The sequence below is a fragment of the Centropristis striata genome, chromosome 3, assembly GCF_030273125.1.
Source record: "Centropristis striata isolate RG_2023a ecotype Rhode Island chromosome 3, C.striata_1.0, whole genome shotgun sequence".
In the NCBI taxonomy this organism is placed as follows: domain Eukaryota; kingdom Metazoa; phylum Chordata; class Actinopteri; order Perciformes; family Serranidae; genus Centropristis; species Centropristis striata.
In genome coordinates, this window is record NC_081519.1 from 36342413 (window position 1) to 36364888 (window position 22476).

At 38.3% G+C, this 22476-nt stretch overlaps 1 protein-coding gene across 3 annotated transcripts in view; it reads right to left on the minus strand.

Moving 5' to 3' along the window:
- slc12a5a (solute carrier family 12 member 5a) overlaps positions 1 to 22476 on the minus strand; it is a 179857-nt gene that overhangs the window by 24031 nt on the left and 133350 nt on the right. For all 3 annotated transcript variants that reach the window (XM_059329847.1, XM_059329848.1, XM_059329849.1), the window contains exons 4-6: positions 16010 to 16156; positions 3002 to 3056; positions 1257 to 1387 (exon numbers count right to left, since the gene is read on the minus strand). In XM_059329847.1, the coding sequence (XP_059185830.1) occupies positions 1257 to 1387; positions 3002 to 3056; positions 16010 to 16156 (333 nt within the window). The remainder of the gene's footprint in view (positions 1 to 1256; positions 1388 to 3001; positions 3057 to 16009; positions 16157 to 22476) is intronic.

A 22476-nucleotide genomic window follows, 5' to 3' on the forward strand; every position in this document is an offset into this window, starting at 1 on the left:
AAGTTATTTGTTTGAGAAAGCAGCCTTTTAGCTACTTTTGCATAGTAATATCGGGGAACAATCCATACAGAAAAGCTCTATTTTCACTCTAGGTTAAAAAAAAAAACTATATTAGGAATCTGTGAATTCCTTCCATAATCAGAATCTTATTGGTCTCAAAAGTCCCATAGCTGTCAGGCTTCACACACAATATCAGATTGAATAATGAAGCGGAAACTAAAATGGTAATTCGGTGTGATTGTCAGAAGGTCTGGCCTCCCTTGAAAAAGACATTTGAATATCAAAGATACTTTTACCTGGTTAAAGAAAAGAAAAGAGGAAAGAAAAGAAAGATTACTCATTTTCTCCGTAGACACCAGTGATTGGTTTTTGAATGCCTCTGTGCTGCTGGTTTTGTTTGGCTCATTGCCTCAAATCATTGAACCATTTCCAGCATTGGCACCAGTTTTGGAATGGAGCAACGTGGAACCAAATCTTTTATGTATTACCAACATAATTTAATCTGAGGGGTCATATTCAATCACGGGCAGTTCTGCACTTGATACTCAACGACATCACCTTCCTCCCGAGAGCAGTGTTTGTGACAGCGTTATCACTCTGACCAAACTGTCAAATATGATGTTGCAGAGTTTACAGCCGGGAATGAGAAGCTGTGATGTGAGTGGTCATCCTCCACTAACCTGGCAACGCTATCCCATCATTTTCCCTTTCGCTCATTGTGGTCTGGCAACACCGGGGGTGAATTGGCTTGAAATGGATGTCTTTTCAAGTGGGCTGCACAAAAGAGGGTCTCCTTTACTCACATCAACATGAGCCCACTCACTGGGCTGTCAGTGGTCTCTGCTGCTAATTCCTGGTCTGAGAAAATATGGCAGCTGTTCTGGAAATGTTGTCAGATTTCTCACCGATAATTAACCAGAGTCTCGGAATAAATCTGAGGTGAGAACACTGCTGTGATCCTGCAGAGAAACGCACCATTTATATCTGCAATGTCTAATTAATTATGTGTTATCAAGGTTGAGTCCAACGATCATATATAGGTTCGCTGACTGGTCTGACGCACTCACAGTCTCGACCCCACCTCTCTTCCACGTGACATCTGAACTCTTTCAAAACCACTGAGTCACCACACCTGGTGGGCTCATGCTGCAAACGTTGAGAATGGAACAGAAGTTTAACCCTTCAAAAATTGTGAAATGATAAACTAAACGCTCTGATGATGACAGTAACAGAATAAGAGGGAGGATGTTTCTTACCAGCAGGAGCTCAATGGCCCCCAGGATGTACATGGCTCCAGCGAAGGTGGTCCCCAGATAGAAACAGATTCCCACTGCTCCTCCAAACTCTGGGCCCAGCGAACGGGATATCATGTAGTAGGAGCCTCCAGCTGCATACAAACAACAAACACCGCAACGTCAACAGAAATATGTGTGTGTGTGTGTGTGTGTGTGTGTGTGTAGGTATGTATAAGGTTTAAATGCAACATACTCTTTTAATGTGCAATTGCATGAATCACTTAATGTGCTTTCACAATGTGGTCAAGCTCAGAAAATTAGTGGGTGTTTTTTTTTATTTGGCGAATCTCAATAAATTACATTTTCTTTGCACATTACTGTCCATACTATACGGTCGCCCATGAAGTTGGAATAATTTTGTATTCAGACACAATCCTCTGTTAATCGTGGTTTCGTTTTCATTATTATATGTTTGGAAAAGTTTTGAGGAGATATACACACATCTGTCAAGAATAACTCTCGTTATCACAAATATTTCATGGAAAAAAATATTTTATTCCAACTTTGCTGTTTAGCCATGTGTAAGAGACTAGTTGAATTCAAATTTATTATTTGAGTGCTTTGATTTTCCAGCGTCAAAGAATAATCAGTAATGTTAATTAAGCAAAAGAAAGAAAGAAAGAAATTATAATTAATCTTTTACTCTAAAAATATTAGAAATTCATGACAAATCATGTAACCAGAGCCCAAAATAATGTCTGATAGTGGTGGACTTTGTGCAAATTTCTATTAAAGAAATTTTCTAGCAAATCTATATTAAGTACATATTTGCTATTTTTAAGCTATTGGTCCCACCTAGGAGAGATTCACTTGATCCAAACGTTTAAAAAAAAAGCAAACAAAAAAATGTATTAAATAAAAGAGAGACATGATAAAAACAAGACATAAGTACAAAGAAATAAAAAATAAAAAAAGCTATATACACTACACACAAAATAAAAACAAGACAGAAATACAAATAAATGAATAAAATAAATACATTTGCTTTATAAAATATGTACATTGATGGATAGTTGTACTTCAAAGTTATTCAGTTATTAAATTTTACACCTGGAATTGATTCTATTTTTACAGACTGACTAAGTGTTTGTTTAATTGTAAAACAGTATTGTTGTCATATCTCTTTCCAATAGTTGTAATTCTGGTTCCGCTGTTTCCGTGACTAATCTTTTTTTATCATTGGGTTTTACCAGAGTGCTTCCGTTTCCTCAGAGCGTGCAAATAAATTAACTGAGCATAAATAAATAGAACTTAATCAGCACTTTGCAGCAGCATAAAGGCTGGTACCAGTTATAATAGAGACAGTTATAATTGGCGTACAGTTCCACACTTCTCCACAAGCCTGTAATTTGCTCTGACCCCTGCTGTACGCACTCCAACTGGTAAGACGCAGGCCATCATTACTATGTAAACTCACATTATAAAACATAGCTATACTCCACACATTATCGTGTCTGCATACAGATACAAACACATACATTCAGTTTTACAGTTCAGGCTTTTGGCTGCCGTTTTGTTTTGTGTAAATAACGTTGTGTGACGACGAGTTAAAGTGCAGAAGATCCCAGACTAAAGCTTTTAATGTTTCTGGGGATATCAAGCTGCGCTGGGTGTAATGTGCCAAAAGCAATCAGTGAAAAGAGAATTTTAGAAGCGGACAGACTCAAACAGTGATGACTGTGTGGTGCCAGCGTCTGCTCACCCACCTGGCACTACTCCATTGGTAGCGATGGCACTCATCGAGATGGCAGTCAGCATGGTCTGCACAGAGAGAGAGAGAGAGAGAGAGAGAGAGAGAGAGAGAGAGAGAGAGAGAGAGAGAGAGAGAGAGAGAGAGAGAGAGAGAGAGAGAGAGAGAGAGGACAGAGAGAAGAATGTTTACCAATTTATGCATAGTGTGAACAGGACAAGTTGATTTCTGAGTTTGTGATGCTTCAAACCTGAAAAAAGTAGCACTTATACTCTGTTTCATGTGTTGCATGGAATTATTAGTTTCCATCTGTAATGGTATGGAAGTATAATCACTATATCTCAACATCAATTCAAAAAGCCCTGTCTAATGATTTTGTAATTTGTTTATTATGTATTACTTATTTGTCCTACACCATATGGTGCCCAGCACATATGGACAACTACAACCAGGACGACCATGTGACCAATCATTACTAACAGTTAGAAAACATGTCAATGTTTGCATAACAAACGTCTCACTGTGATGGCCACAGCGTCCTCTGTCTTCGATTCTATGCATTTTCTATAATATTATAAAGCGCTTTCTACTTTACATATTTTTTGCAAACCTTACATAAATATCTTCTGCATACTTTCTATATTATTTTTCTGTTTTTATACTCTTTTATACTCTGTATATCCTTGGCATATATATTCAAATATATTTTAAATTTATTGTTCATCTTACAACATACAAGGACATACAATAATCTATTTCACATGCAACTATCTATTTTCACTAATGTGCAGTATCTGTGCAATACAACATTCTCTTGGGGAATCCCCTATGTTCAATGTGAATAACAATGTCCAATAGCAGCCATGTAAGTATTTTATGTATATAATGTATGAATATTTATGTATGTATTATATGCAAATTTGCTTGAACATTCCTTGTAACTCTCCCATCTGTTTTTTAAGCTGCTGTGATGACTGGATTTAGAAATAAAGACATATCTTATTTATGAGTCTTGGTCAGTAAAGAGCCAACACAACATCTAACCTTCAGACAAACAGCTTCTACATAGCCGTGCATTGAGCTAAATGCTAATGTCAATAAGCTAACATGCCAGCAGGTATAATGTGTACAATGTTAGCACAAAGACTGGAAACAGTGAGCATGGGTCTGTGCCGGCTTAATTCAGCTTGTTAACATTTAGTGATTAGCAGTGAGGACAAATACAAAAGTATTGTTGAAATCAGGTTTTATTGGATAATAGAGGAGAGGAAAAGTTATTGCAATTCATCCCTTTTGGGCTCATGAACCATGGACAGCAGAAAACATGGACCTCGTCTCTGTGACGTCACCCTCAGGTTTCTGAAGCTTAATGTGAGTTTCTCTACCTGCCATCTCCACCTAACTCCCAGCTCATCCAAAACCAGGCAAATAGGTGGAGGTGAGGCGGGCCACCCACCTGTCACTCAGAGCTATTGCATAACTTTAAGTCTTAATATAAATTACAGGGATGAGTTATATAAAAAATCATGAAGCCAGAAGTTAGCTATTGAACCAAAACCTTTTTAAAAAAAAATATATACTTAGGTTATAAACATGTTTATTTACGGAGGAGGATTAGGACCAGGTAGGAGAAAAAAATAATGAGGAGAAAAAAGTTGAAATGCCAAGAATAATATTGAAATACAATGTTAAGAAGCATGTCGAAATGTCGGGAATAAAGATAACTTTTTGAGTCCGTTAAAGTAGACCACAAGCTACAACCTGATTTTTTTCCTCAATATTTCTAATATACCTAAAAATAACATAAATAGCAGATTTTCCCAAAACAATACTTGTGGCAACCTACTACCAAGAATAGTTCATTTATGTGTTGGGGGATATTATAAATATTGAGGTTATTGCTCATTTTATAACATTGATGAAAATCAGGTTGCAGCCTGCAGTCTACCTAACTGTTCGGCTAGAAAACAATGTTACTCTGATGAATTATTGATATGAGAACAACTAATCTGTGTATATTTTTCCAACTTTACTGAACATGTTAACTTTATTTAATTGATTTCTGTCATTTCAACTTTTTTTTCTCAACCTGCATAATGAAAAAAATGTCCTTCTCTCATTATTTTTTTCTATTTTTCTATTCTATTTTCTATTCTACTTTTATTTTTTTATTTCTGCTGTTAAATTGGGCATTTTAATATGAGGGTCAATGAGGGTTGACTCAAACCAGCCTGAAAGGAACTTTATCACTTCTGTGTTTGATCCATTTTTCAGCTGCTTGGTCTGAACCAAATGTGACAGCAATTCGTAACCTTGAATGTTTGCACTGGATTTTGTGCCAATCCACCAACAGATGGAGAGATATTTTACTGAATAAATAAAAACTTGCTGGTGGTGCTGAAGGAAAAAGTCAAGATCAATGAGAAGTTGTTGAAATATTTCTGTCCGGGTTGGACTGACAGAATGTTTTTTAATTTCATACCATCGGCCACTTGTCACTTCCACTTTCTGTTCAGATAGCAACTTCTAAAAGTCAGCTCTCCACATTTTAATTTCCTCGCAGTGATTGTCGAGCCTGTGGTATGTGACATGAACATCCCCTGCGATGGAGATTACGCGAGGACAAACCGATTCACAGCCATGCTAAATGCTAAAGCGGAGTGGTTGTTGATTAGATAAATAATAATGCCATTGGGCCTGTCAGCAACTGTCAGTGCACATTCAGACAGCCAATGACAACTCTAATGTAATTCCGGTGCTGGCAGAGAGGAGAAAAACACCGGAAAAAATGTCAGGGCATGCTAGGATGGAGATCAGTAGTTGCCTGCAACACAAACAGCCTTCACTGCCCTGCAGAGGAGGAGAGACACAGGCAGCGAGTGGAAGAATAGGCCGGAAAAATACAAAATGACAAAGTGAGAAATAGAGAGAGAGATAGTGTGTGTGACAGTACAAAGACAGCATTAAGATTTCATCATTCTTTCAAACGCTATTGTTGAATTTCTGAGTGTCTTTTTACATTGTCTGCACATGAAAGAGAGCGGCGGAGACAGAAAGAGAAGCACGAGGAGGAGATGTGAGAGCAGGCTGGTAAAAATCAGTGCCATCTACTGAAACAGCCCCTACTTATTATACTTTTACTCCTTTTTACTTCTCACTGCTGTAATTATATGATTTTTAACACTTTTGTTGTGCCATTGAATGTATTGTTTTAGTCACTGTTTCAAAATTCACAGTGTTTTTTTGTACGGTCGTTACTGATTCAGCTTCAGTTTTTCACATTTTGCACAGAACTGTTGATGTATATATTCAGTGTGAGGTCAGCCTTTCCTGGGCACAATTCTTTTTAACACATAATTTACAGTTACAGCAGCAGTGACAGTGCTACAGAACACAAACTGAGTAATTAAAATGTCAAGAAAGAGAAACTTTAACAAAGGAAATCAGAGCCTGACGAACCCATCTGATGATTTTATCTTATCACAGATATATTATCATCATATATGATATGGATGACAAATTTCTTAAGAGCCTAAAATATCAATATTAGAATCAACCTCAAAAATACAGTATCTGTTTGAGCTGCATTAACAACTGAAAGGTTTAAAGGGTTCTACTTTTCATGTCCTCAATGCTAAGTGCTTTGCTTTGTCAACCATTTATGTAATAAAACTGATAAAGACACATTATATTATTTTTATATAAGTCAAGACCCTACAGGCATGTTTTGGGCTATTTTCTCCCATAACATGTCTTCTTTCAGAATAGTGGAAAGAAAACATCCAAACCAAACATTTAGTTGTATATTTTACTATATTTGATCAATTTGCACCTGTAGATTTCTCCAAAATTCACAAAAAGTTATTGTTCTATTGCACCGCGAACATAGAGTAAACTTCGTCATCACAGGCAGAAAGCTCCCACTCTCCTGCACAATATTATGTGTTTTAGATGTTCTATAATGTTATTGCTATTAATTCGATTCAATATTTTGTCTTTAAATAGTAATCTCCATTAAGAATGCATGAAATCTTTTAAGGTTGTTTTCTCAAAATGAGTTTTTTTCTCATTCTGAGCCATATATCTCAACTTCAGCTACACTTACAGACACCAAACTTACCTGTTTTATTTCTAAGTATATTCTGAAGAAGGGAGTTGTCTTTTCAGTGGGTTTGTGATTTCTAGAACATTTTGTTCCTAAAAACATGACAAAAATAGATTTTTAAAAATGGCTTTTGACAGTATTTTCTGATTTATAAAATGGAATTTAAATTTCCTTCTGTAAAAAACTTGAAGTGAAATTTGCTTTATCTAATGTTCAGATTCACGTCCTGGAAATATAGCGCATATTTAATGAGTTCACACCTCATCTGCATATCTACACATAACATTTTAGAAAACTTGTAATGCAAAAAAATATTGTCTTAATCTAAATAACAAATGGGGGAAGTTTCATGGTGATATCTATAAGTTAAAAAAATACCCTATTCACCTGTCGTGTCTCCCCATAAATAACTTGGACCAACTAGACAGACTGAGACTTATACTAGGAGAAAGTGTGGCGAGTCCCAGATGGTGATGTTGGACTATCATTACGTCGTCTCTGTGAAGACGGTAATGTGGTTAGTGTCACCTGAGGGCCCGCAGGACTGACGATCAGGAGTGGAGACTGAGTGGGACTGGGCTCTGTTCCTCTCTCTAATCTGGTCATAATGAGGCCACAAGCTCTTCTCCCACCACAGCAGATAAGACAGTAATTGTTTAAGTGTTTTATCTGATGTGGGCAGCGGCCACGCAGAGGTAGTCTGTCGCATACTGAGTCACTGAATCACAACTGCACGCCGCAGACACCAACAGAGTTATATGATGTCTAGCACAATGAAGTAGAGGGAGATGTACATTAAAGGTATAGGTTAGGAATGGTAAAAAGGCAATATGACTAGAAAGGAACCAAAGTCTTGGTTATGTCTTTAAAATAATCAGGACTGTGCAATATCAATCATTACTTCAGTCAGGTATATTATCATTCTACTGCTGTGTAATATCAATCTATCTATCTATCTATCTATCTATCTATATATATATATATATATATATATATATATATATGCTCTGTGTAATAGTGCAATTCCATACTGTCTTTATTATATTGTTCCTTATTTGATATTTCTTATTGTATATTTATCCTTGCCTAAATTGTCATTTCTTGTTAATATTGCTTGTTTCTATTCATTGTTATTTTATTGATGCTTATTTCTATTTTGTGCTGTACACATTTTCCTGCTGTAACACTGGAAATTTAATAAAGGAATATCTTATTGAAGACATGTGTAATAATAATTTAACACTCAATAAAACCCCTGAACAGTGAATGTGACTCTCTTTTTAGTCATTAAAACACAAGAGTATAAACATAAATTGTACAGTCACTGTTTACTGCCTACCGATGAAGAGATAAACTAAAGCAACATTTATTCGAGTAATGCATTTAAGTAGAATTTTAGGGAAGACCAACTTGTACTTTACTTCAGTGTTTTAATCTAATGCTACTCTATCCTTCTGATCTACTTAATACCTGGGGGATATATTGTACTTCTTACTTTTGCAACATTCATTTGATTATTTAGGTTACTAGTTATGGCTTTATGAAGTAAAATACATTGTTACACAGGTATTCTAAACCACCCAACAGTATAATCATGTATCTGGCACATTTTACTGCATCAATAATAATAATAATAATAATAATAATAATATTATGTTTAATAATTTAACAACTAAAGAGCCCATTAGGCTGCAGAGTTAGTACTTGACTTATGTAAGATTTTGAATGCAAGACTTTTATTTTTCAAAGTGTATTTAAAATGGTATTAGAGCTTTTGCTTCAATATGATCTTACTTCTTCCACCAACGACTACATACTGTAGTAACGTGACATCTCCTCTGCAGTACATCATTAGCTCGGGTAAGCCTTTAAACAAGGTTATGCAAGAACAATTCCTTTTCATACAGTACTTTGTGTAGGGCTCATTATATCTACCCTGCAGCACAAAACAATGCAGCTACATCTGAATATCAGTTGGTGAGGACTTTTTGCCTGGGAAAGTCTTTAGCTTCAGTGTTTTACCACAATACAACTTTTGTAGCCATCAAGTGCACATTTAAGTCCTTTTCACTGGCTTCTCATTTCAAAACAAACCAACTGATAACAATAGTTAGTTAGCAGTGCTGTAGTGAAGAGTACATGCATGTATTTGAGGCTACAGCTGGTAAAGTACGTTAGTGACACTTATTAATATCAGGCCTAGTCAGCTAGAAATGAGAAGTCTGCCCTTGTCTAATCATGTGAGATCAAGCATTATGTAAAAAAGAATGTTGTGTGTGTGTGTGAGATAAACTTGACGGCAATAGCAACAGTAATTATAGGAGGAAAGGGCTTAGTGAACTGTCAATTTATCCCTTTCTTCAAATAGACCTGGATGGAATTTATTGTAGTTGTAGACTGATCAATTTCTTTCAGTGTTAAAAGTCTGCAGGACGTGTTTGTGTCTGGGCCACGACAAGCTCCAGACATGACACAGAGGCAACTGTGACCTTTCAAAATTCACTCAAGCAATTTGTCACTGTGAGACCGGTTATTTCACTGTTATCCTCTGGTTAATTCCTCATGGTCTGTCATTTTCTTGACACACAGCTAGCAGATGAGATTTTATTTATTTATTTCTATATATTTGGTCACTTTCCCATTACTTTTAGAAGTGTCCTACTTTTATTCCACATGACCCCTTGGGGCGTCACTGCAGACAGAGACATTAAAGTATGTCATCAATCACAGAGGATCGCTCTGACCGTCCTGCAAAGTTTGCATTCATCTCAGAAGGTCACACTTTGATTTGCTGCAAATGTAAATTAACTAGATGTGCAGATTAAATCTCTAATATTTAAGACTAACATTTTTCAGCTTTTTGTCTGCTATTTTTTCACCCCTGGTCAGATGATTGATGGCTACAAAGCTCAACTACTCTCCCTGGTGATCTCATGTGTGAATCAGCAGCTGATTGGTGGACTGGAGGCAGCACCGCTCTGCTGTAGCAGGCAGGATGAGCAGCATCTTTTTTCCCACTGACCCAGAGCCTGTGGCCTGTTTTATCGTCCCACTTTCAAGCAGTGCAGGTAACCTAAAACTGTGATGGCTTGCGAGTGTATCTGATGGAGTATACACTGTACTCTGGTTAGCTCACACTGTCTTTCTCTCTCTATGAAGCCTGGAGTCAGCGCCTGTACCTCCAAACTCACATGCGCCCACACGGCTCTCTGGCCTCCGGGCGTGTCAGTAGAAAACGTCAGATTATACAGCACCGCCATCTGTCTTGTCCAACAGCAGACAGCTTACATATCAGACAAAAGGAGCGATTTCCTTCTAAGGCAATGTGAATATTAGCAAAACTTTAATAATTGCTAAGCTGCCATGATTACGCCTGAGCCTGAGGAATGTATTTGGCGAAGAAGCTAATTTTCATTTTTATAGAAAAGTCTGCTGATATATCCGTGACGTTGACTGCAAAGGACACTTTAGGTCTGTTTCTTCCCAAAGCTACAGTCAAACTAGGTTTTGGCCTTTGGTCGACCTCGGACTTGAGCGGAAATTAGTTTTGACAGGAACGGAGTTTCCGCGGCGCCCTGAGAGCGTGCTTCATTAGCATGCTTCATTACACAAATGCAGAATACTTTTGTCAAGTACGACTTCATCAATTCACATACAGTGGTACGGTCTATTTTCAGTGTGCTGTTTATCACTTGAAGTCCCTGTGGATGTTTTTCTGCAGAAGGCAAAAGTGTCAGGTGAAGGAGATGGAGGTGATTTTTACTTTCAGACTGACATCGCGGGATGGAGACCGAGCACAGGAGGACGAGATGCAGCTGTGTGAGAGAGGAGGAGGAAGAGGAGGAGGAAGAGGAGGAGGAGAAAGGTGGCAAAGCAGGACAAAAACTGGATGGTAGGTGAAAAGAGAGGGAGAGGAAGCAAATGAGAGGAGGAGGAGGAGGAGGAGGAGGAGAGATGAAATAATGAGACAGTAAAATGAAAAAAAAAAAGGGTTGGAGAAATTGAGATGAGATGAGAGCAAAAAAAAAGAATGAAAGGGATGAATGGAGAAAAGCATCCTTAGCATTTAGATGAGTCACGACAGAGGGCAGACCACCCTTCCCCTCGCAGCATTTGGATTCAAGACCTGGAAGTAATGAGGAAGGCCAAACAACAGATGACTTTCCATCTAGAATATTAAACCTCATTTTATCTTGGTGACAAGCCTGCATTCATTACCCGGGCTAAAAATACACACGTGCTGCGCTACGTTTGAATATATGGGCTCGGAGAACGCCGCCCGCAGTCATACATACTGACTATTTTAAATGGTTGTGTGTATAATTTCATGCTTAATGGTATATAATGTGTCAGAGCTGTTCCACACGGAGACACATTCCTCACATAATAATGTCGCAGGGCCTCGTTAATGTTCTGTCAAAAAGCTGTGTGATGGAGAAATAACGGTGTAAGCGTTGCTCAGTTGCAGATGTGTGCAGCTGTGATTGAGCACCTAATGAAAAGTGCTCTGTCAGTGATATCCCATCATGCATTCGTGTGAATAAAACATGGGGTCACGCTGTATATTACTGAGCTTTACAGCATGCGTGATCCCTCCCCACTTCAAGTCCTGTGGATTTCACTAAGGTGGGGATCGCTGCATACATGTATGTTTGCACACACACATACACACACTCCTGCGGTGTGTTGCTGGCAACCCCTGGAGGGCTGGGTGGTTATGTGTTATGTAAGGAGCTCAGGAGGAGAGAGGTGGGGGTTTCTCACACACCGTTCACGCTCAGGCTTATCGCCTCGGGGCTCTGCAATGAGCTCGGTGTGACTGATAAGGAATAAGTGTGTGTGTGTGCACGAGTGTGTGTGTGTGTGTCGGGAAAGATAGAAACGGTGAGAAAAAACAAGAGAGAGAAGAAGGGCAGGAACAGAATTTATGTTAAACAGTTTAAATATACTCCAGTATATGACATATGTGCAAATATGAAGCATTTTATCATTGCATGTGTGTTTGTGTGTGTGTTTGCATGACTTCCTGTCAAACTGAGCCTGAATCAGCTTTGATGTTGGAGGCTTTTTTTTTCACTGCACAATTTTTTCTTCTATTTTTAGTATAAAAACAGAGCACCATAGTGTTTTTTTTCTCCAGAAGCTTCCACAGAATATCTTGTCCAATTAAACTGGGAAAAATGTATCCCCGTTTCATTGACTTTTCTCACAATTATAAATAAAACACAATTTAAAGATGCTATACTGCCTAATAAAGCAATTGAAATAGGGGTGTCATGATATAACGGTATGGCTCATTACTGTGAAATATAAAAAATTAAATATTGATATTATGTTAATAATACACATGCTGCTGCAACACCTGAATTTCCCCCATGGGGGATCAATAAAGGAATATCTTATTTTATCTTATAAGATAACATCATATTTCAGCTGACATTGTATTTATGTAAGATGTTAGACCTTGTGTAGGTTAATTAGTTAATATAGTGAGTTAAAATCCTTTTATATGCTTTTGTCATGGTTGCAGATTCCTTACACTCGTTTTTTGAGTGTTATTTTCCCTGATTTTCCATAGAAATTGCAATGTTATTATCATGAACTATTTTGGCCACAATAGCCGAGTAGTGAAAAGCCTTAATTTGAAATCAGTTGTTGCTCTAACAATAAACTATTTTTGTTTTTCATATCTATATTTCAGAGGTAATGTTAAAAAAAATATGTCCCCCATCAAATACATGGTACATCAGCTTTCAAATGAGGACAAGAATCAATACAAAACAGTAAAGAAAATAAATAAAAAATAGGATATTGCTTTCCCTCCGTTTCAAAGCCCGCTCTACGCTGTCACAGAGAAACATGATTGGGAAGCATATTGCCTGTGTGTCTGTGCAGGCAACTTTGCTATGGTTGGGATTTGAGGGGGTTGTTCTATAAATACACTCTGTGCTGGAGGAGAATCTAGGCTGCACAAACACACAGACATGCCAACATACAGTCCTGCAACAACGCACACTGCAAACCAAATGACACACAACGCTGACAGTTAACAGACCGCACAGTTTGAATTAACCTGCCTTGCACGATACTATAAGCAGGGTTTTGTTGCAATATACATTGAAAAGCTGAATTCAAATTGAATGTCTGTAATGTTTACTGATGCCCGACAGAAAGCATGGACGTGTGATGCTGTAAAACGTGTCCTTCCTCCTGAATAGATAAGATGTTGGCACATTATATGTTCCCTGACAATCAAATGCATCAAACAAGTCAAACACAATCAGTTTGTAACAGCCACTCAGATCACTGACAGCAGTGCAGTGGATCCTGTGGGACAGTGTGTTTTGTAATTCGAGTCTCAAGGCCACGTCTGGGTGTCAGTCCAACACCAAAGTCACTCTGACACATGACATTAATGGGAACCAGGAAACATCACAGTGTGTCATCATCCATTTTGTTCTTTTTACAGATCGAATGTGCGGCGTCGTTAAAATTCAAACTGGAGCGATGAAGCGATGCTTCTTTATTTCTGCGTACCTCAAAGGGAATCTTGTTTGGTACAACAGTGTTTGAAGATAGCCTTCATAGCCACGGTCATGTGAGTGCCGTAACAGCTACATTATACTCCAGCAATGGGCAGTGTGATCAAAGTGGCTAAAATAAGATAAAAGATAAAAGTTCGTCCTTTGAAATTGTGCTTTAATAAGGCTTTGTTAGGTTTGAAGCATGGTCAGTATTTCCCCTTTTACAAGTAAAAATAATTATTTTTTCCCAAATGCAATAAGACTCTAAGGTCTTAAGCATTCATCCATCCATTTTCACCTGCGTATCCAGGGCCATGTCGTGGGGGCAGCAGGTTAGGCTAAGTACTCCAGACATCCCTCTCCCCAGTAACATCTTCCAGCTCCTCCTGGTGGACCCCGAGGCGTTCCCAGGACAGATACATAATCCCTCCAGCATGTTCTAGGTCGACCCCGGGGTCTCTTACCAGTTGGACGTGCCCAGAGCACCTCCACGGGAGCCCAGGAGGCATCCTGACCAGATGCCCGATCCTCCTCAGCAGGCTCCTTTTGAGGAGAAGGAGAAGCGGCTCTACTGCTGCTCATGACCATAGGTGAGGGTTGGAACATAGATCGACTGGTAAATCAAGAGCTTTGCCTTCCAGCTTGGCTCCTTCTTCACCTCGAACATCTCACACTCCACTTGACCCTCACTCGTGAGCAACTACCCTGAGGTACTTGAACTCCTTCGCTTGTGGCAGCAACTCACTCCAAACACAGAAGTAGGCAATCCACTCTTAACAAGGGGATACAGTGCTGCTCACATGTTGGTCCACATATCAGACAGTGATGAGGGACATTTTTATATAAATCTATGTATGCAACGTAGACTGAAAGGTAAAAAATCAGGATGTTTTTCGTGAATGGGGGAGGCTAAAAAGGCTCTAAATTGCATTTTTTTCCCCATTATATGTGTGTATGCATAATATTTCAGATGTGATGTGTGTATAAAGATGGACAACATGTCTTCGCTCTCTCCCACTGTACAAAAATGAAGGTGAAATATCCCGGACAGTGGCGCTGCCATCTTGCACTGCTGACATTATTGTGAGTCTGCACAGTAGTGGCCAATCACGAGTCAGTTACAGCTGTAAATCATGTTGTACGGCTCAGTTTTTATAGCATCAAATAACTAATTAAAACTAAAGTGTACAAACTACTCTTATTACTACTACTCAAAAATATTGTGACGTGTAACATGACGGGGGCGATTCACGTTTGATGAGATGTCAAGTCATCCATCTTGATTTACAGTCTATGTGATATATATGTGCGAAAAACCCCTCAAAGCTTCTACAAACTGAGAGAATAACTCTAGAGATATTCTCTTCGAATGAAATCGAATCACAACAAAAGACCAAAATCAACAATGAACTGATCCTACTAACAAGTATTGTCAGTATCGCCATGGAACTATTAAAAACACATCACTGCTGCAGTGATTGACGTGTTCCTTCAGTACCATGAAAATGGTATTTTGAGTGGATCCCACACACACCATCCTGCTGTTGTAAATACTCACTAGCAGCTGAATATAGTCCCCAACAAATAAACCATTTACTCCTGATGAGTAGCGTTTATTGTAAACTACAATACCCAGCCATTTCATGAGATTACTACGCCTTTTCTTTCAAATATTTAAGTACGTATTCAGGACCAATTTTTCAAGATTAAGGACTTCGGTTGGAGAGGAAATGCAAGAGTCAATATAAATTTGAGATAATCTAACAAAGACTTTACAGAGAGGCCAAAGTTGACCGTACCTACTGACGTTATTTAGAGTCTGCAGTTAGAGACTCTGAGAGAGAATTAATGACTCCTTGCAGTCTGCAGTGCAGTTAAATATCAGCTTCAGACAAGAAGAGGCTGGACAAACTAATTAGGATGGCAAGCTTTGTACTGAGCTGTTCTGCTACAGAAGAGGAGAGAAGAGAATTACGGCCAAGACATTAACTATCATATATTTCATGATATAGCAAAGAGTTGTATTTATTAAATATGAAATAACCAGATGGTAATGAATGTTTCTGGCTACTCCAGTGAATTAAATACCTGACAAACCAAGGTACTTCCTCTCATTCATGCAAAAATCATATAAAATGCTGCATAGCCCACAGTGACCTTAAACCAGCCACAGAAACAGTATTAAGCTGCAGCATCTAAATTTGTCATTATAGACAAATTAATATTATCTAAAGGTGTAATCGTGAGCATCTGGTATCTTTTACTACTGCACAGTTCATTACCTGTTCACTATCTGCTGCCATGTATGCTATAATATGCTGTTCTTCACTTTAAGGTCACCTCCCCCTGGTGTGCTGCGACAGAAGGGCTGATATAAAGTAGGTAGCACACTCACTGTGGAACAGCACATGAAGACGATGATGAAAGTCCCAATGACGCCTCCGATTCCCACCAACCAGGTCATCCTGAGGAAGAGGATTACTCCGAAGATGTTCTGGATGCACGGCAGGTAGACGCCCATCAGAGTGCCGAGCTGGGGGGCCTGAAGGAGGATGAGAGGAGGAGAAACTGTCGTTAAAAGTCCAAATATGGTTCATTAATGAGCTTATTTTGCAACATGACTGAAATAGAGCCAATCCCAATACAACCCCTACCACTGAGTCCTAACACTCAGTTTCTCATGTTCATGTGATGGGGTTGTTGTTGGGATAGATGGGTAGGGTGAAGTGTTATGTTGTGCTCCAAATGTTTTTTCAGAATCATATTAAAAAAGTGAATGCTATGAAAAAAATGTGAATTTGTAAATCATTCCTGCAGCTTACACTGCAAAAGTAATTATTTTCTTTGTTAATAAAGATATGAAGATTATAATAACCATCATAACATGTGTCAATTTACACGGTTGCCCATAAAGTTGGAATAAAATATCTTTACCTCTTTCCATGAAATGATTGTCACAATGTTATTTATTCTTGACAGCTGAAGTTTTATATCTACTCAAAACTTTATTAATAAATCTCTTCCAAACATATCACAATTAAAATGTTACCACGGTACTATGTTGATTTTTGTCAAAAATTGTAAAATTTTAGAATGTGTTAAAATGCTAGAAATGGTCCAATTATATATGATACATGTAGTAGTATAGTTTGTCCAAAAATAGCGAGAAAAAACCCCCAAACATATTATGGGATGTCCAAAAATGGCCCCCGCAAAAAAAGTCATACTATACTATGTTGATTTTTGTCAAAAAATGTTGAATTCTAAAAAGCCTTAAAATGCTTAAAATAGGTCTATTACAGTGTTGATACATATTAGAGCATAATATGGCCAGAAATTACTGAAAAACACCTTATTATGGGATGTCCAAAAACTGAAAAAAGTCATAGTATAGTATGTTGATTTTTGACAATTAACAGAGGACTGTTATTTATTTATTCAAACTATATTGTGAACATTTTCATTTTCATAAATAATTTTCTGCTGGCCAGGTCAGACAGGCAGCTGTCAGTGATGTGATTCATGAAGATTTTGAGCTGTGCTTAAATATTTTTTTAATATGTTTTTTCATATTCTTTCAGCAAAGAAAGTGACCATTTAGATTCCAAATATGTCAGTTTATTAGGTCAGTTTATCCAAATAACGGCTGCTGAGATTCATGCAACAAACTCATTGCGTCTGCTTACAAAAATGACATCTACTAGTGATGACGTATCTGGGTTGTCCCATATTATAGAGAAAGCAACTTTGAGGAATCTTTTCAGTTTCAGCATAACTTTATTAACACTGTACTTTCTATAACTTTGACTCTCAATCAACGACAGCAGAAGGTGAATGTTTAACTAAGTATCCTTGAGATTTGCCGTCAGTCTGACACACCAGATGTGCAGGAACTGCTGAGTGACTCGGGCTTCACTTTGGGCATCGGTGTGAATCAATGAAAGTCAACACGGCAGCCGTGCATGCTGGGAGTCACAGTGTGCAAATTAGCTTTGTTGTCCTTTTCTTCTCTGAGGGTCACGTGCAGAGAAAACACGCTACAGATGGTCACACTGCCATTAGCAGACATTTATCTGTCGGACTTCACAGATTATTGCTTTCAAAGGACCAATTTGTAATTGTAATAGGGTGCTTTAGGTTGAAATTGCTGCTGTTGCTACATTACTGTGTTTGTGTGTAGGTTTTTTACATAATGCTAATGTTAACTTTCTGTCTTACACTCGTCCTTGTTAAATTTGCAGCTTAACATGTAGTGTTCGCTTCTTATTAAAGCTCTTAACAGCTACAAGGCTCAGTTCTTCCATCTACATCATCCTCTAAATTGCACCTTTAAGTTTTGTTGTTTTTTAATTTACAGATTTCCCACGTTGCTTTCTGTACTGTAAATCCTTCCAGAACAATAATTACTTTGAGTCCAAGAAACAAAGAAAACTTTGAGATCGGGAGGCAGCCAGGGGACCAATCTGTTCAATGGATGGATGGATTATTATTTTATTCCTTAGCAGGCTCCTTCTTCTTTTCTTTTTTTTTGCAGTGGATTTGTTCTGCTTGGTTTTGCTGCAGTGCTGTCCCTGGTGTGGATCAGCGGACAAAGAGAGAGCCGCTTTGTACGTCCTTATACAGCACCAGAATCAGTTTCAAGGCCGTTCCATTGAAGCAATTACTGACACACGCAGACTGAAGATGTATTTTGTTGTGCGTCAGATTGATTAATAGGAGATTTCTTTTCCTGAAGGTTTTTAGGATGTTCTAGTGTGTGTGTGTTTGTATGCACCTGTTTGTGTACAGTGTATGAATACATCCTGTGTGTGTGTGTGTCTGCACCAATGTGATGGCATGTATTAAATCTGAAGGACACATCAGCTGACCCTGTATATAATAGAGAAATATTCATTTCCTGCTCAAGGACAGCTTGGCCAATGAAGGGTAATTATGGCGATATCCAGCCATGACCCATTTTACCAAGCGGGAGCGCAGACCTTAACTGTCACATCATTACATCGCGGATAACACATGGACAAACCTTCTCTGCTGCATCTCTCGTTGCTTAAATGCAGACAAACAGGATGAATAGGAAGCTGATTAGCGCTGGTTTGTGTCGGTAAAGATGTTATTACACATAAGGATTTGTCACAAAAAGATGCATATTACTCAGATTGGAAGCGAAATGAAGCTGCGTGATAATAATGCATCTCACATGAGCAATTTCAGCAAAATGGGGATTACAAGCTCTATTAGACCACACACACTCGAGAGCTTACTGGAGCTGTGTTATTTACTGCAGTTGTTTGTTAGATTGTCTTAGTTCTGTCTAGCAAATAATATGTTTCTCTTTAGAATATGATCCACTGAATACTGTCTGACTACTAAATAATATATGTTCAGACAGTTTGAGTGGTGTCTTTTAATGGATACAATACAATTCTGACAGAAGATGCAAATATCAGATGAATGGGTTTGATGTAAAACCCTGGGGGGCTATCAAGGGAAGCACCGATCCATCAGCTGAGCATCAGTATTGGCAGATATTCACCTTGTTGACTGTCATCGGACTTTTGCCAAGATGACATTCAACACTGCAGCTGTTTGTTTGGAGAAGAAGCTCCTGGCTTGTATTTAACCTTCATAGTGGTTTTTTTTTGGTGTATGCCAAGTAGGAGAGTAGTTCCCTGCTCAAAACTGGTCCGAGCCAGGCCCTGCATATCCCATTTCTGCCTTGTTAGGGTGACCAGGTGTCCCGCTTTATTTGGGACTGCACAGTCCCATGTCCCACATATTGAGATGATGCCCCACATTCTACTTTAATGGTTGCAGCTGCTAAAAGGTGATCCTCAGAGAGTTTTTTTTTCTTAGTTTTTGACAAATGATGTGCTGATCTATGGATGCAGCCAACTGAAACCCAAGAAATGATTGTCAGACAGCAGCGGAGAAAACTACATGTAGCGTTTCCCACACTTTGCAGTGCACTGTGTCCCCCTTCTACCAGTCTTTGTGCTGACAGGTTCCCTCTGCACTACAAGTTTTACAGGTCAGCAGACTGGAGTAGAAGCTGGAACCGGACATTTTTCGGAGATTGCAAAGAGTAAAAAATGTTGAAATTGAAACCATTAATTGGTTGCATGTCCCATTTAGTTGTACATACACACACTCTTTGGCACAAATTTGGTATGTTGGGGTCTGGTCGCCCTGAAGGAACCTGAAGATCTTGATTGGAGCTGCACCCAGTCCAGTCATCCAATCGTGTGAAAGCCATCAAAGGCACCTGTTGTAAAGTAGGTGCATCCCACCAAGGTGCCTCTGGATTATTGTTGATTTCAGTTACAGTAAACGTTAACTGATTTGTTTACTCTGTTCATGTATTTATTACTGAGGTAAGGTCAACTACCTGTGTAATGGACCAAATATAGTTTTAGAATCTGATTACTCCTGCACTCAGAGTAATTTTCAGTTTAGAAACATGTTCACCATTCTCTGCTAATTATTTAACGTTTTATGAGGAAGAAAATCCCTTCAACACCTTTGTTAGACCTCAAGCATAGACACAACACCTTGTTGTGAGAAACACTGAATGTAAACACAACTTCACACACGTCAGTCAGTGCTGGAGTGATACATTGTCTGGGTTTATCGGTTCTTATTGGCATATCTCAGTATATTTTTCCTTCTAAAACAGCACTTACAGACAAAACTAGTTTGAGGCTAGAGGTCAAGAAGCTCATGAAGTCCATTTTTTTGCGCCTTGTGGTCACAGTTTAACAGCCACATTTAAGAGGACTTTGTTTTTATTATGTGAAAAAAGACTATTTTCATTTACAGACTATTTAACTGTCAAATATCTATCAACATAGATATCAACAAAACTCCACTATCAGTCAGGCTGTAATCTTTTATCTTTTGGCGTGAGCTGTAAAATGCATCATGAAATAATGATGTCCTTTGTAAGTAAGTCACTTTCTTTAAAAGTAGTTATTAAATTTGCTGTAACAGAATGGAAACCATACAGGAGGGAGGATTTTCTTTTTTTTTTTTTTAAACAAAAAGCCTCTGCACTGTGAAGAGAGAGAGAGAGCAGGTGCTGAATTCATAAACCAGACTTTTAATCAAATCATCCTGACAAGTGGCTGACATCAAATGAATAATATTGTGGCTGATGCTACAGTATGTGATTTGTTTGGAGAGGCTCGCTTTCCAGCATTAATAATGTACTGTGTGCAGAGAGGACAGGAGAGAGCTAAACAGAGAGAGAGAGGGAGAGAGAGCAAGTCCAAACAGGTCTAGCAAATATAATTATCTTCTAATTTCCTTCAGATAAACAACAGAGCACGAGCTCACACTCACAGCTGTAATTAGCCAACTTATCACGCAGGAAACCCTTGATGTAGTTGTGAAGAGACACAAACAGCTTATAAACATGTTGAATCCTATCATATCATATCATATCATATCATATCGTATATCATATCACTTCTCATAATGTGTTATGTGCACACATATACTGCCTCACATATTTTATCATATCATAATGTGACATAAGGCGACATTAACATAATGTGACGTAGAGTCAGTGGTGGAGGACGTACTCTGATACTTAAGTAGCAATATCAATACCTTAGTGTGGAAATACTCCATTACAAGTAAAAGCACTGGAATAAAAATATACTTAAAGTAACAAAATTACTCTTTACTGGATTATTTACTGGACTATAAAAATTGATTTAGCAGCTAGTAAATGTTTAAACACACGGTCGCCCATAAAGTTGGAATAAAATATTCTTTTGACCTCTTTCCATGAAATTATTATTATTATTCTTGACAAATAAAGTGCATATCTTCTCAAATCTCTAACAAACATATCAAATCAACTATGGTACATATTAATAAATGTACTTTCCATCACGGCATACAGCAGCATGACAACTTATCATACACATGTATAAGCCCTGTGATAATAAAAGATTACTACTGCAAACTACTGCAGTTTAATTAATCCTCATTTTACATCCAAACAAGATCTACACAGTTCACTGATGAGACATGGTAATCTTCTTCAGAAAAACATTTCTTTCATCTTCTCAGTCAATTGTTAAAGCACGAGTGTGGAGATCCATAAGTACTGCACAGTGTACTGTGGAACCTAAATGTGCCCTGTGGAGTCTTCATGTAAACAAAGTTTATATTTACATTCTGTGTCACCGTGCATTTGAGTCCTCGTTTGTGTGCATGAGGTCACATAAAATGCAGGCCCACACGGAAAAACATTCCTCCATAAAGCTGCTAATGGTCGAAAACTCTTCAGGGAACCTTTAACAATGATGTGAATACTGAGGCGGTATACGAGAAGCAGAAACACAGACTGTGTTTATGTATAGGTTGAATGTTTTTAATGTTGACTGAAAGGTGAAGGTGTTATTTTCCCAGTTATTTGTTTGTATGGCAGTTTGAATGTTAGAAATGGTGATCAACTGGGCCACATTACCAAGTAAAAGCAGCTTCCTGTATCAGACATTTTGAGTTGGCAAATCACATGGAAAGCTCTTTTTTAAGCAAATTTATACCCTTTTTTAAATGCTTTACTAAGATCTGAACTGAACTGTGCTTTATATGCTTTTAATGTTTTATTCAGCTACATATTTCTTGCATTTATCGCACACATGTTCACTTTCTCCTTTGTAGAGCCGAAACGTAACCTTGCCTCTTCTACAACTTAATCCTCGCAGCAGGGAGCCTCTCAACCTTCAGCCTCGCTGTGCTTTAATCAAAGATCCACATCGCGGCCTCCACAGGTTGCTGGAGGGAGCAGCAGAGAGCAAACCTCGTCCGTCTCTGTCACCTCCCCCACTATATGATAATGATTCGCACAGA